The sequence below is a fragment of the Fulmarus glacialis genome, unplaced genomic scaffold (assembly GCF_000690835.1).
Source record: "Fulmarus glacialis isolate BGI_N327 unplaced genomic scaffold, ASM69083v1 scaffold14029, whole genome shotgun sequence".
NCBI lineage: Eukaryota > Metazoa > Chordata > Aves > Procellariiformes > Procellariidae > Fulmarus > Fulmarus glacialis.
The window spans coordinates 179-16,067 of NW_009233948.1; the positions used below are offsets into that span (position 1 = coordinate 179).

General features: G+C 39.1%; 1 protein-coding gene across 1 annotated transcript; it reads left to right on the plus strand.

Moving 5' to 3' along the window:
* Nucleotides 1-518: 518 nt before the first annotated feature.
* Nucleotides 519-12,580, plus strand: LOC104082382 (NGFI-A-binding protein 1-like; the record flags this gene model as incomplete). Its single annotated transcript, XM_009585496.1, has 6 exons — nt 519-658; nt 1,681-1,732; nt 7,294-7,404; nt 9,725-9,866; nt 11,048-11,197; nt 12,333-12,580. Coding segments are annotated over 6 exons (687 nt in total), but the record flags the coding sequence as incomplete, so codon positions are not given.
* Nucleotides 12,581-15,889: the final 3,309 nt, after the last annotated feature.

Here is a 15,889-nt window from a genome sequence, read left to right on the forward strand (position 1 = left end):
ACAGAATTTATGCTGTATTCACCAGGGAAAGCCATCTGTACCCACACTGTCAGGGTTTTTTTTTTTTTTTTTTTTTCCCTTTTTTTTTAGGTTTTTTTTTTTTTTTTTCTTTTTTCCCCCAAGTCCTGGGCATATTGCATTTATAAAAATAGTATTCCCTGTAAACCAGGCTTTGGGAGCCAAACACTGTGAACGTTCAGAGCTACTGTTTTATACTGAGATTTAATTAATTCTGGGATGAGGCAGAAGCAGCGCACATTGAGAGAGTCTTACAATAACGTTTTACTTTAAAGGACATTAAATGTACCTACTACATTTATATCTTTTTTTCTTCCCAGAGGCTTATCTGGCTTAGTAAGGGTATAAATAAACTGAAGAAACCCTCCAAGGTTTAATATACAATTATAGGTAATTTTACTTGCAATTGAAATTTTTTATTATTTCAGAAGAACAGGTACTTTTACAAGCACAATGGGTGAAAGTATGCAAAATCATGAATCCCTGTTTTTGTGTTTAATTTCCAGCTAACAGTTAATGAAGCAGCCGCTCAGCTGTGTGTAAAAGATAACGCGTTGTTGACCAGGAGAGATGAACTCTTCGCACTAGCTCGGCAAATCTCTCGAGAAGTTACGTACAAGTATACTTACAGGACCACCAAGTAAGGTTTTAATTAACTCGAAGGACCTTTACTTTCAGGGAACTAATCATTCTGATAGTATTTCTTTTGAAACATTAGAGACACTTTCTTCTTGCTCTTTAGCTAGCAAAGTGCTCTTCTGAGGAAGGTAGGAAAATGCTATTTAAGTCGTGAAGCTTTCAAACTGCTAAGATTTAGCTGTCTTGAATTACCTTTTTATTTGCTCTCTAGTTTTCCAGATTTTGTGATGATAGTGCATGTTTGAGGCACCTGAGAGGCTGGCATTTCAAGTATTTGAGGCATTTCTGTATTTCAAGGTTAATGTAAATAGGCCGAGTAGCCAAAGCTGCTTAATGTATCAATTATTTTTTTTTTCCCATATACAGATTTGGCTTGTTAGTTTCCAGGGAACGAAAAAGATAAGGTCATAGGGAGTGGCTTACAAACTTGCTTTAAAGGAACTGAAGCTGAGTCCTAATTTCAGTTGTTACTGTTCCGTTAAATGAACTGCTGTTATGAAACAGTAACAAAGGCTTAACAGCTTTTAAATACAATTAAAACTTTAGTATTAATAAATATGATTGAAAGTCTTAATACTTTCTATATATTGCTTTTAAATGTTAACTCCCTCATGTGTAGTGCAATATCCTTTCAAAATACATTTTCCTACACTTCTAAGAGCTTTTTATGGTTTTCCTTTGCTCCTCTTTCTTCCATAGTGATTGATGTAAATATACATCCACTCTGGGTAAGCAGTGCCAAAGGCATTTTTGTAATTCTCTGTGCTCAGGTAGCTTTCCTTTCTGTTCGGAAGAAGACTGCAGGAGTCTCTTGACACTTTTGAAAACAACACAAGGTGCTTGTATTCCTCTACACTTGAGTGGTATTTACTGCCAAGTCCAAGTGAATTGGAGGCTTTTTCTGTGCATCTCCCTTGTTCTTGCCTGATTTTTTTTTTTTCCTTGACTTTGTTTTTCATTATTATTTCTGATGGTCAGGGTTAATGTGCTGTTTACTGATAGTGTACGTGTCTTCTCTTCTAGATCTAAATGTGGAGAAAGGGATGAGCTGTCACCAAAGAGAATCAAGATAGAGGTACAGTATTGTGACTTCTGTATTTTGTCCTATGCATGCTAAAATTCACTTTTGTTTCAAAGGGATCTGTCTTAAGGAAATTTGTCAGAAAAACATTTGGCAGACAGTTAATGGGCGTGAGAAAGAGAGGCAGAGAACATAACCACTGTCTCTGCAAATGTGAATGTTTGATGGAGAAACTTGTAGGAGCAGGGGTAAAGAGTAGGATTTGCTTAATGGTAAAGTTACTCTCAGTGTTTTGCGCTCTGAGTGAGTAGGAGGGGGAGGAATGGGTCTGACTGACTTCCTGTGGTGGAATAAGCTCAAGCACTATAGGAAATGTCTTCCCATAAGGCCTCCTGCTTTTAAGTCAGTGTGAGGTGGGCTTTGCTTAATTCGCTTGAGTCAGCTTTTGATCGTGTCCAGAATCCAGAGTTCTGGATGAGGATTGATGGCGGAATACTAGCCATCTCTGACTATGCTATGAATTATAAAACTGATCATATTGAAAAGTCAAAAGCTAACTAAAAGCTATATATGTCAACACAAATGGTTGTGCCTGTAGATATTAATTTACAGTTTTTTGTAATTAGTTTTGTGTAAAAAGCACATGTATACATGGCTAATGTATGCACCTGCTCAAGATACTGCTTATGGAGATGCTGGGAGTTTCTTGTTAGGAGTGCAGGAGCAACATACATGTAGTTTACCTTTTTCTTCAGTTATCGCTGCTGGAAAGTAAATTTGAGGCCTTTTAAAAAGTCACTTTTAATTAAAAAAAAAAAAAAATTACTGTTTCATTGTTACGTGAGTATCTAACTCATCCTAAGTGTTGTGGGGTTTTTTATTGTACTGTCTACTCCAAAAAGTGTAGGTTACATGTGCATTAGAATGTAAGCTAGGCCTGAGCTAGATTTGTATGTGACACAGGTATGCGGTATATCCTTTAATTGTAGAGAAAAGTTGCAGCATAGTCTGGAATGCGTTTCTCATATGTAACTCGTTCTGTGATAAATGATGCACTGAATGCAAGGCTTTCATTTTTTTAGTAGTGCGATGCTTTGTTACCTGTACAAAGGCTTTTCCTGTGAGCAAACCCCAGTGAGAGCAGTTAGTTCTGAAAAGGCAGTTATGATATAGGTATAGAGGAGTTAATCTTTTTTATTTATTTATTAAGTTCCATCAGTCTGTGTACAGTTGTAGTTTGAGTTTATCCAATACAAAATATGCACGTGCATTGAGGATTTACTGGTAGCTTTGATGATAAGTCAGTAATGTCATTTACATGTGTTAGGATTTGCTTTGACCTACGCTTGTTCCTCGATCCACAAAAGAGAGCAGGGAAAAGCTGCATTAAATGGTTTTATCCACCTTCACCATTATCTGCCTTGACCAATGCGTTGCAGGATGGTTCCTTTAGTCTCCCCGCTTTTGTCCAGTCTAGTCCTAATTTGTAAGAGCTGGTGGGGAGCCGCCACTCCTCTGCTTGAAGTAGTATTTCACTGACTGTTAGATTTCAGCATTAGGAAGTTTTTCCTTCATTCAGTAATAATTGATGATGAGCAAGTATCTACAATGACACACTGCAAGGGAGGTGCTTTTTTCCACAGGATCTTCATTGAAAGAAAAAGTAAAATTAAAATTCCGAAAAATACAGGCTGAAACTTTAGGTTTTTTGGAGGGCAGGAAATTTGGACAGCCTTAGAGGATGTGCGTTCTCTTATTTTCTACATGGTGAAATCTTAAGAGTCTGGAAGGCCTGTTTTCTCTAGGTACTTTTTAGTTCAGTAATTCTGAGAAAGGATGTTTACTTGGTTTTCTTTTTATCTAAAATTACCAATCGTATTTTAAAATGCTTGTGAAAATTTCATGTCCTAACTGTACAAATTACTATTTCAGAAATAGGACTTATTTCCAAAATAAGAAATTGAAAATTAAACTAAATGAAACAATCTTTCATTTGATAGCATAGCATTATTAATTATGAAATGACCAATGTTGTTACCAGCGTAAATGTCTTTTTCCTTACAAGTTTGGGAGTCTTCTAGGGAGTAAACCATTACTTCAGTGCATTATAATTCTGAGGCACACTGTAAAACATGGACTTTTCTTCAAAGAAATTAAAAAAAGATGCAGTATTACACAGTAGATCACTTTTACATGTGGTGTTTTGGGTTCTTGGGGCTTGCATTTTGCAAAAAAGAAAAAAGGTCCTTTTTTTAGTAGTATGTTTAGGGATTTTGTGGGTTTTTTGTTTTATTTTTAGAAAGGTGGAGGTAAAAATGAAAATGGTAGCAAATGCTGCAGAGTTTTCCTTCTGTTCTGGATAAGAATTCCTTATCCTGTTTTTAAAGTTGTAATGCTTCATTGTGGCTCTATTAGCTCATTCTCATGCTAATATCATGCAGAGGATCTGAACATGGGTGATTTTGTTGTTGTTGTAACTAGCTCTGTCTGTCTTTTTTTTTTTCTTTTTTTTTTTGTAAAGGTCATTTTGCCTTTCTGTTTTAAGGCTGAACTCTGTATTGTGATTATTCACCATTCCTTTACCTATTAGTCATTAATGTCTCTGCAAAGCATGGTCTAAAATACTAGTGCTTGAATTTGGAAAGACTTCACACCCTGTTTGCATAGTGTAAAAGATTACTTAAAAAAAAGATGAGTTAATTTCCTGAAATATAATAACACTTAAAAAAACCTCCAGAGAGACTCTGAAGGTCATCCTTGAGCAGAGCTAGCAGAGCTGTGTGTACAAGCTGCAACATTGCCAGGTTACAGCCACCGTTGTAAATTTATCCTCTTCATGAATACGAAACTCACACAAGCATTACAAAGAAACAATATGCCATGAATTACATCAAATTACCTGTAAAAGCCTTTCTCTTCCCCTGCGAGCTCTCCCCCTCTTATTCGTAGAGTGGGTGGGCGAGCTGTGGGAGTGAAGTGTAGAGAGAAGGGAAAAAATTCCAGGCAAATGACAGACTAAAGGTGTGGAGGGAGTGAAAAAGGGAATGGAGTGAATTGGGATTTGGAAGCAGATTATAAAAAAGGGCTTGTAGTTCCTAACTGTGCTCTGGACAAGAGCAGGACAGGAGAATGGAAACAGCGCATCCTCCTGCAGAGCAAGGATCCCTCCTCCGTAGGTGTTGTGGGGTGGGGGCACCCCTTGTTTTTGTCATCTTCTGTGACTCAGTACCAGCACGGCTCAAAGCAATGAGCTGTTGTGGCACCAGCTTAGAAAGCAAAACAAGTCACAGGTATCTCGCGCAGAAGTCACGGAGGGAGAGGCTACTCATCACTGCTGCTGCTTTGTATTGGGGTTGACGAGGTTCCCCTTCAGAGTCAGTGTGAATAGCCAAGAGAGCGAAGAAAGAGGGTTTTAAAAATATTCTTGCTGTCTGTGGTATAAAGGAATTGTTGTGTGTGTCAGTGTCTCCGTTCAGCCGAATGAGAGGGGTGCGGAGAGCTTGCAAAATCTGATTTCCCAAAGCTCAGTGGGAGTCAAGGGGGCACAGGCAGGAAGACCTGAGCGGAGGCTGTGAGGAAGCGTCTTCCCTTGGTGCTGGTATGGGTGGAGGGAGAGGAGAGGAGAGAAAAGGCCCACCTCCACCATTGCTGAGAAGGTTGAAAAAACCAGTCAAAGTGTGGGATTTGTGTTTTTCACAAAAACAGCAAAAGCAGTAGAAGCTACTGTTTGCATAGGAAAAATGTCATTAGAGGGAGCAAAAAAGCACATGTGGGACTGAGAACATCTGCTGCACGAAGCCACTTGAAAAACAACTGAGCAGCAGCATGGCAAAACAAAAATGCTGCAGTGCATGCAGCAGGCCCTCCTGACCGCAGAGGGAGGAGGAACCACCAGGCAAACGTGGTACAGAGCAGGTTGTCGCCTGGCCCAGCCTGCTCCTTGTCAGCCCTTACCGATGGGGCTGCGAGGGGAACAGCCAGCGGTGGAGAAGGGCTCCGGGAAGGTGATCCAGAAGTGCATCCTCATCCGAGAGTTATCTGCGTGACTGACGGGTGACAGTCATGGCAACGGGCAGCCGGCCCTACTTTCAAGAAGCAGCCTTTGGTTTTGTGTTGGCGAGTGATCACAGATACGTTATAAAGAGCCGTGTTACCTGTTTTGTGGCAAAAATAGGATCCTGAGTGATATGTTTTCGTGTATTCAGTTTCTCATCTTCCTACACATAATCGTTCTCCTCTCCCAAACAAATTCAGGTCTAACTATGAAAATGGTCAGTGCTCCTGGAAATGCGCTGCAAAGCCTTTGTTTCTAGAGGATGAGGTTTTGTGGCAATTTACCTGGTTAGGAAATTTTGCATACCTATCATGTTTATTTTTTCCCTGAGGGAGTATGTTGGGTGGATAAAAGCAATATGCAGTGTTCAGACAGATATTTTTTCTTTTTTCCTGAGCATAAAGAATAGCTCTATTGGCATTACGTTGCCCTGAGGGTCTGGCCATGGCTCTGCAGGTCAGTGGGCAGTCTGCCAACGGCATGGACCTTGTAGCCCTTCCTCTGTGGTTTTTCTGAAAGATCGCTTTTCTTGTTCTTGGGCTGTAAGCCATTTGTCCAGCTATTGTCAAAAATGTTATTATTTACATGCATGTGCCTTGAGAATCCACAAGGAAAATACACCTAATTTGGCATACTTCTGATACTTGGGTCTGCGGATCCTCAGTGACAGATGTCACTGTTTTCAGGTTTGGATCTGTCTTAAGATCTCTAGCTTCCTCTCACATTTTAACAGTCACCTATACTGTGCTTTTGTTAACGTTTCTGGATGTTCCTCTATTTTACATGAGCTTTCCTTTTATAATGCCGAGCAGGATAAATTTCTCATCTTGAACCTTTGCTTTGGTGATTAATTTATTTTAATGGAGTCTGGCAGGCTTTCACAGGAACTTTATTTGCTTTATTGGTACATATGCAAGCTGCAAAAGAGATTTGCATATCATAAGCATTTGAGACTAGAAGAATTATTGAATCATGATTTCCCATAGTATATAAAGTCTTTGCTACCCTACTTTTAAAATGGTGATATTTCATTTTGTGATACTAGTATAGGTTCTGTGTGAAATACATTGAATTTCAGGAGGCTTTGCTCAGTTTCTCAAGGTTAGTATATCCAGCTGCTGCGCTTTTTTCTCGACTACATATAAACTTGATTTCTTAAGAATCACCAAAGCTGCTGTATGTAACGAGTGACAGAAACCATAGGCCTAAATCTGCCTGGCAAGGCTGAATGTAAACTAGTTTAATGTCAGTGACAACAGTAGTCTGGATTCACCTGAAACTGTGAGAGATGAGATATGATTGTCTGTGTATGCCATTTTAGGTATATAGCAGTTGTTGTAGAGGGGCTGTGTGTGTTTTATGCACAAACTTAAATGAAGTGGATAGCACGAACATGTAAATGGCAGTCCAGAATTTTCACAGAAGTTCAGGAATGTGGTGTGGTGGGTTTGTTTTGGTTTTTGGTTTTTGTTTTTTTTTTTTCTTTTGAGTATACAGAAAGGGGGAAGCAAAATAAGTAATATGTCCCTCCTCGTGTTTGGTTTCTTCTTACGCTCAATAGGATGGTTATCCTGATTTCCAGGACACAGTCCAGACCCTCTATCAGCAAGACAAAATGCCACTTGCTTTGGCTAAAGGAAAGAACGAAGACTCAACAGCTCTTAATTCCCAGGTAAACCAGCTACACGACACTGTGAATAATACGGGCTGTGTCTTTGTACATTGATTTTGATGTATTGTTTTGATGACTAAAGTAATTACCGTCAATTTTCAAAGGCTACCTAGCTTAGCTGTGATTGCATCACTCTTAATTTGGGTTTACCTTCTGAAACTGTTCTGACACAGTGCTACAGCTTTACCCTTGTTAGTTCCAAGGAGGTAAGATCTAGTGTAGTAGGCTTGAAAATACATGATTGCCTGCTGGGAGCAAGTGGTACAGTATGTGCTGTGTTACTTGCGTTATTAGCTATAAATGGAAAGTTCCAGTTACTGAGTCTAGAGGAATAGAGTAGGCGATCTTGGAGTCCTCGGTTCTGACGTTTCTTGTAAGAAGAAGGGCCAATGTATTTAGGAAATAGTGAACCTCTGGATCCGAGAGGATAAATTGCCTTTCTAAATAACATCTAGCCTGGTGGAAGTGCAGTGTGTTCGAGTATCCAGAAAGCTTTTTATAAATGAAGACAGGTTTCCGATTCGTTCTTTGTCTTTTCTGTAGTGTATCCCAGCCTTGAGGCAAAATATGCATCTCCTACTGCCAGTTGTTGCCAAGGAGGGATTTCATGCTAAGTTGCAACAAATCTATTTTGTATAGCTGATTTGGGCAAATGTAATCACCGAATTTTCACGTAAGATTACATTTAGGAGTTACACTCCTGTTTTCTGAGACTAGATGTGTTACCCTGTCTTTTACCTTCTTCTATTGCAAAGTAGTGTGCATTTATACAAATCTGTTCATTGTGATACATCAAAAAGCAATTATGCTACATGTTCTGATGTCACATAACAATTAAATTAACTTGATTTTTGCAAGCTTATTTTCATCTTGTATAGGCTTTTCATTGGTCACTGCTACATAACAGTGGACTAGAGATTTATTTTAAGCTTAAAGGTATCTGCAACTCTACAGGTTTTTCTATAGCGATCCGAAGCATTATTGCAGTTTAAAATTCTGATTTTATCCCAATGAAACAACAAAGATAGCATGAGTGAGAAATGTTTTATTCTTTTTAAAAATTATTTTACCGTTCCAAAGTTGTTACAGGAATGACAGAATAGCAAAGTTAAAGCACACTTGAAAGTAAACTGTTTGAAAATAGTTTCTTTTTTTACCTACCTCCCAAGACCAAGCTTGAGCTATCAGTGTTCTTCTGCAGAACCTGATGAGCTCTAAGCCAGAGTGAGTAAATATCGGAAATGTCATTACCCTGCTGTCAGGGTCATCACTGTGCTGGAGAAGCTCAGATTTTGCTGGTCTGTTATGCTGTCATTGTATTTGTAAATTGTTGAACTATGCTGAGTAAGCAGACTTTCGTGGGAAGTCAGGGCTTTCATCATCTCCCAAGAAAAGTTAAGTGCTCTGTAATTAATAGGCCTCTCTACTAGTTGAAACAATTATGGCATTACCTGAAAGAGAAATGAATTTTTTCCTATCAATTGTAGATGTTAAGTTTGTACACTTACTGTTCTTAGGTTCATTGTGGCTCTTCTTAATCAACTTTCTTGACTTGTGATTTTCTTTTTATTCTTGCAAGATGCTTATTTACATTCTCAAGAACAAGATTATATTGAAAGTTAGAATTCTCTTGGCATTAAAGTCAATGACAAACATTCAGACGCCATTTCCTCCCACGTTGCACTGCATTGTTTAGTTTCACTCTCTAGAGGTGTATAGGTCTTGTTCTTCTTCTAGACAGACATTTCACACCTTTATCCCCCACAAACATACTGTCATCCTACACTTTCAGAATGGCAGATTTTTAAGCTTGTGTAGTGCTGTTTCCTAAAATAAAGATTCCAAGATGTCTGGTGAAATCTTGGCATAAGTTTTTAGCAGATGTTGCCATTGCTCTTGGAGTACTTTGCGAAGACATATATTTGAACAGAGCTAACTGGATAATTAAGACATTATTTTTTGCTTTTCTTGAGCTTCTTTTCACATAACCTGTAGTCCTAAAGTGCAGAAAGTGATTTTTCTGTGTTTTCGAAGAACAGAATTTAACATTGCATTTCTGTGTCGATGAACTACAGCAGCTTGCATTTTAAGTATTCTTGAGTGATTCAGATGTACAGTATGAAAATCTTTATGGGTGCAAAAATATTTTGTTTGCTCGATGGTTTTGAAGAAACTGTAAAGCACACATCTGTACATATGAGTCAACAAAAACCTTTATCTAGGCTGTTAGTCTCATCATCTGATGTTGGTTTTTTTCCTCTGTGTTTTGACTTGCTATATGTATGTATATATAGAGAAAATTTTTTTGCTTTATTTGCAGTCGGAAAAGGTGATGGCAAAACAGATGGAGTTTCTTTGCAACCAGGCTGCATTAGAGAGACGTCTTTCCACAGGGTGTTATAGACAAAACTCAGAAGAGCACAGCCCCAATGGCATGTCATTAGATAATGCTGATGGACAAGGTATGGTAGCTTCCAGGCATGGCATTGCTGCCAGCAAATACATTTGATATTATGCAACCTTTGTCAGTGGTGTTACTTATCTAGTGTAGAACACTGAGCACTGAATGGACAAGACAAGATCTCTGCCCTGAAGTGCTTACAGTCTAAATAATGCCATCAGATGTAGAGTCAGATTCTGCTCTGTTACTCTTAATGTATCTGCGCAAACTGCTTTCCCTGTGGATAACGTGGGGAGGGAAGAAGGTGGGGTGCACTACTATTATTGAGGGCAGAACTTGGCTGTAGCTTTATCCTAAGTTTTGAAAATAGAGCAGGATGTTGCATTTCGTTTGTGTTCTTGCTTTGTGGAAGTTGAAAGTAAAGCAGATAATGTAGTTGGTACCCCTTTTTGTTTACCTGTTTGTGCAGTCTAGGAACAAAACCTGAGGAGCTGGCTATGTAAATTACTTAGAACTAAGCAGATTCTAATGACGTTCTTAGTAGCTTGTTATTCTTCAAAAAGCTTACAGTTTTGTGGTTATCTCTTCGATTTACCAACTGCCTATTCCTTAGCTTGAATTAATTTCAGGAGTGTTTGTTTTGTTTGAGTGCTTTCTGTTTGATTTTCTTTTTTTATTGTTGTGAAATGAGACAAAATGTTACAAACACAAGAAATACAACCAGAAGTTCTTGTATCTGTTTTTTAAGAGCTAGTTTGTTGGGGGGGGGGCGGGCAGAGAGAAGCAGTAGAGGGAGAAACTAAGGGAGTCGATATAAGTAAGCGTTAAAACATCGGTTTTCATTTGTGTGTATTGGTCAAGCAATGTGGTACACAGGTATACAGGAAGAATTAGGTGTGTGGATTCAGCTTTTCTTGATAGTGCTAGCTTCTTTGTATCACTTACCCATTGTGCAGTGAGGATCTCAAAGGGGTTTTTGAGCAGAATAAGAGAGAGGGTGGTGTTTGGGTTTTTTTTTTTCCCCCCTTGTTACGGCTGAGTGTCCCTTTCTAGCAGTGCCTATGGAATAGTCTGCAAAGCAGCATATTTACATAAGCCTTGTTTTGCTAGAAATCTTCCCTGAGCAGCTGGAATTTAGGATGCGCTTTTGCTGATAGAATTAGGATGTCTTTAAGTCTCTACCTGTTTTTTAATATTGCTTTGCATTTCATGCATCAATGTTTCACTGTGAACAACTTCCAGGTGAAAGACCGCTGAATCTCCGAATGTCAAATCTGCCAAGTAGACAGTTGCAGCACATTTCACTTGATGGAGAGCAGCATGTTGGAAAACCTCTGTGCAGTGATTTGATCCGGCTTTACCCCAGTGGTGAGGCAAAGTCCCAGTCCTCGGGTTAGTGCTGTCCCTTGCAAATTACCCGCCACTTCTTACAAAGCCTGTGATGAACTTACTAATACGTGATGTCTCTGAGTGAAGAAGCTAGCAGCTCAGCCTGGCATGCTTTGTGTGTAACCTTTTAATCAAGGCCTTGGACAAAACTTCAAGAGAAATGTTACTTGCTAATCTAGAATCAGATTGAATATTATTTGGGAAAAGCTTAGAGGATGGGGTAACTAGGTTCAGATAAGCAAGTTCTGGCATGTGTCTGTCCTCAGAGAGCGGTATTGACCCAAACTACTGCTGTTAAATACTTATGTTGCTGTCATTGTAATGCAGTTTGATTATAACATGGCTTCACTCTGTATAAAGGAATCAGATTTTTTTTATAAAAAGACTTTTTATGCCGGTTTATAAGGACCTAGCACTGTTTCTGTACTGTGAACCAAACCATGCAGTAAGTCTTTTCAACTGGGTTTCCTATTCACTGACTTCTGCTCACTGGCAATCTTGTCATTTACCTCTGGCGTTGGGAGAAACTCATTCTAAGTTTGATAGAAGACAACAAGAATCCTCTGTGAAATCTAGACGGGTGGTTTCAGTTTAATACTCAGCACACTGAGATAAAGCCAGGAATTCTTGAGACTCTCGCAACTTTAGGAATAATAATAAAATCCCGCCTGACTTTGGAAGATGCAATGGGAAAGAGGTTATTTGAAAGACAAGATGCAAGAGTAGTTGTCTTGAAGACGGGGCAGAATCTTGCATCTTCCATTTTGGTATATTGCAGTCTTAGCTCACCTTTTTTGCAATTTGTCCCAATCCCAGTGATAATTCACTTAGTGAAATTTCTAGTTGGGGATTTTTACCAGTTCCCTTGCAAAATGCAAGTGAAGAGTGCATCTCCACTACGCCCTGCTCCCGGAGAGAATTGAAGTAAATCTGTGGTCATTACTCTGTCATCACTGCAATGTAATTGAGGTGGTTCTAACCCAGCTGGGTTAAAGCCCAGTAGGAGGAGGCAGAATTTATTGCTTCAGCTGTTAGTATCCATATGGTTCATGGACCTTTTTCTTGAATTAAGAACAGAATATATTTGTTTCCAAGCAGTGTTTTTAACTTTTTTTTTTCTCTTTCTTTCTTAATGCAGAAGGCCTTGGTATTTTAAAGGATTTTCCTCATTCGGCTTTTAACAACATAGAAAGGAAGGTCATAAAAACAGAACCTGAAGACACAAGATAGTCATTCTGCTCTGGAAAATGGTGTCATAGTAAAGAATGAAACTTCACAAGAGAAAAAAAACCAGCCTTAATAACCAGTGTTGCCTCATTCAAATAAGAGATTTCAATAGCCAAAGCCTAAGAACTGGTACAGTAATCTGTGGAAACAGGAAAGCAAGAGACACTGCAAACTAAAACAGTAATACAGGTGGATAAACATTCCTGTAAAAGTGGTTTTATAACGTGGGAAGATTCACAAATTAATATTGTGGGTCTTCATTATTTAAGAATGTATTATGTATTTGTATAACTTATCAAAGTAAATCTAGATGTCGGGACGTGTATTGAGTCCAGTAGATGTGGCTACAGTTCATTTTACTTGAAATTTCAATGTCTACTTATGTGTACCTAGCGTAGATATGGTTGTTAAACATTTGAATTAAAAATCCTTGGAGAATTAGGAATGCGAACCTCGTGACACAATTAACAGCAAGTTTGCAACAATATTTGTAGAAAAAAAGGAAAATGCATAAAATATTTCATGGTTTAAAATGTTACGTGGATATAGCATTTGGTAGACCTAGACCCTGACTCTGTATTATAGCGGACGTACTTGACACTTAACTACCGTTACATCACTTGCAATGGTTTCAGCAGCCTTTGTGTAACACACTTATAGCATAAATACCTACCTACAGTTCAGGAGTGTAGAAAATGCCAGTTAGAGTCTATATGATTGGCTCCCATTTTGTTGGGAAAAACTATGGTTTGATATGCTGTACAATTACTAAAATCTCATTTGGTAGGAAACCCAAGAGACCAAGTAGCATGGACAGGGCTGCAAAAATTGTGATTCAGACCATTATAACTTTCTGGACTTCTCTGTGGATCTTTTAAAAAAAAAAAAAAAAAAAAAAAAAAAGAAAAAGGCATCCTAGGTGTGGCAAAGATGAAATATGATGCAGGATTTATGCATCGGTGTAAAAGGTTGCACTTGATATCCAGAAACCATAAGATCTTTTGGAGGAGAGAGACAAGGAGTTACGTCTTCAGCATGTGACTCCTTATTAAGTGCTGTCCAGCCCACATAATTCTATGAATATACCGTATACTGCATACAGTATGCCAATACGTTTCTTTATATATGTGATTAATTAACATCTGTATTCTTTATTTATTTGACAGTTTTTATTTTTTGTACATTTTCACTTTTGCAGATGTCATTTTATCTAAGGAGAAATAGTCGGCATATAACTTTGGAGTTACCATGGTGTGTTTGTGTGCATCCATTTTTCCTCTGCGCAACTCCCTCAATAAGAGTTGCTCTCCTGCAGTCAAAATGGTTATATGCCTCAGTTTCTGAATACAGTTTTTGCCTACAACGTGTTCTGGAGGGGAAAGGGAGGGCTGAAGAAAGTAAGTTACCATGCCAGTGGGTAAACTTCCATATTCAGGTGTGCACTTCATGTCTGCAGTTTGCTCTGTGTCATAGATGTGTATTAATGATTCAGTCGCAGTCCATGTTGTATACTGAAACCGTCAGCAAAATGTGAGCTGAAATGTCTACACTGCAGTCTCTTATCACTGTAAACATATCTAATTATTTTATCACTTTTGATTTGTGGAACAAAGCTTTATAGTAGAAACACCAGTAAACAACTTTTTATACTATTAAAATGTTTGTTTTTTAAAAAAATGTTTCTTGAACTGTATGGTACTGTTTCACTTACTGAAGTATCTTACTTTAAGCAATGGAGTTCGCAGCTTTGCTGTTAGAAATAAGAGATTGAATGTGTAGTTATATTTCCTCTTTCCTGTTGTGTGAGCTAGTAATACGGATAAGATATTTCTTCAGTTTGTAACGTTAGCCAGTGCCCTGGTTAGTATCTGAGTAGCTTTCATGAGACGTGTATGGAACTTGTTAAAGGACAGCTTAAGGTTTGAACTGTACAGCTTGAGTGATAGAAGGTATCAAGCAACAAGACTTTAGAGATGCAGGACATGTTCTGGTTCTTTCAACATCTGGCATGATCAAAAGTTGTGCGTGGATCACAGAAGAAGCTCTTAAGTTTGCTGGTCTCTTCGATTAAAGTGAGAGGAAGGAAAAAGAACTTGCTAAGCAGCACGCTGTTTCAGTTGAGTCCAGAATTTATTTTGTAAACACTAATGTATTAAATTTGCTATAAATTAAAGTATATAACAGTTATATTTTTGAGTTGTAAATACAGTACTTCGTGTCACGACCAGTTGGTTATCTCTAGGATGATATTTCAGTTTATAGTCCAACAGGCCATTTCAGTCTCAATAAGCTGGAAGCAATTTTTTTTACTGGTTTGCAGCTGTATGATTTTTTTTTTTTTTTTAACCTGGGGGGGAGTTGGGAGGTACATTCCGAGATTGCACATATATTTGGGAATAGCAAATATTCAAGCATTGGCCTTTCCATGACAAAGGTCTTGGTGGACTGCAACTTGGCTAGCCTCTGGGGTCGCAGGTGAAGGCTTGCCCTCATCTACTCTTGAAGGGTTGCTAGATTCAGGGTACTCTGGATCAAAGGCCAGCCCTGCAAATGATACCTGTTCTTATTCACATGTTTATATTGTTGCTTACAAAATAAAATTCACCGTGAGAACTCGTTAGTTTCCCCAGGGTTTTTCCTTCTCTTTTTTTTTTTTTTTTTAATTGTGTTTTCTAAAAGGAGATGTTAATTTTCTGGGGATAAGGGAGGAGGGAGTAGCTTGAACTGCAGCTCTTGCTGGAGGAAGCCTTTTCCTGCTCTTGTGGTTGAATCCTCATTTATGGGTGGCCTTGTTCTGCGCACAGCCTGCGGGGCTTTAGTGGGCCACGGCAAAGAGGGAGGAAGTAAAACCCGGGAAGGGTCTGCAGCATGGCAGTCTTATTTAATGCCCTCTCCACCTCCCGCACTCTTGCTTTTGTGTGTCCTTGTATTTGCAAAAGAATGCAAACAAAGCAGATCTGCTGGGAGGTGATACCAGGCAGTTATAAGTGATCTTCGGGAATTCAGGAGACACAGCATCGCTGCCCAGCCCCATGGCTGCCCTCAGCAATCGTCTTGGTGATCCACCGTGTTTCAACTCACTTTCTAAACGGTGGCCGGTGTCTCGATAGTCAAATGCTAAAGTATTGTCGGAGGACAGAAACTGAATGGGAGATGGGGTATAAAAAGGGAAGAGAAACAGACCAGGGAGCAAAAATACCAAAGAGAAGCAGGGGGAGAACCCCACCAAAAACCTTCAAAAACATCCAGGTTGCTGAGGTGGCAGAGGTCAGGAGTGATTCAAAGCAGAGGGGAGAATCCACTCGGCCCGATGGGGTCAGAGCAGGGTGCAATCTCCCAGCCCAGGGGAGATTAAATGTGGGAAATCGGAACCAAAAGCTTAATGTTTGCTGGTTTTTGTCTGCGCTTCCAGTGGGATCTTGCCCTGTTCTGCGAGAGGCAATAGGCGGAGGAAGGAAGGAGCTGGGC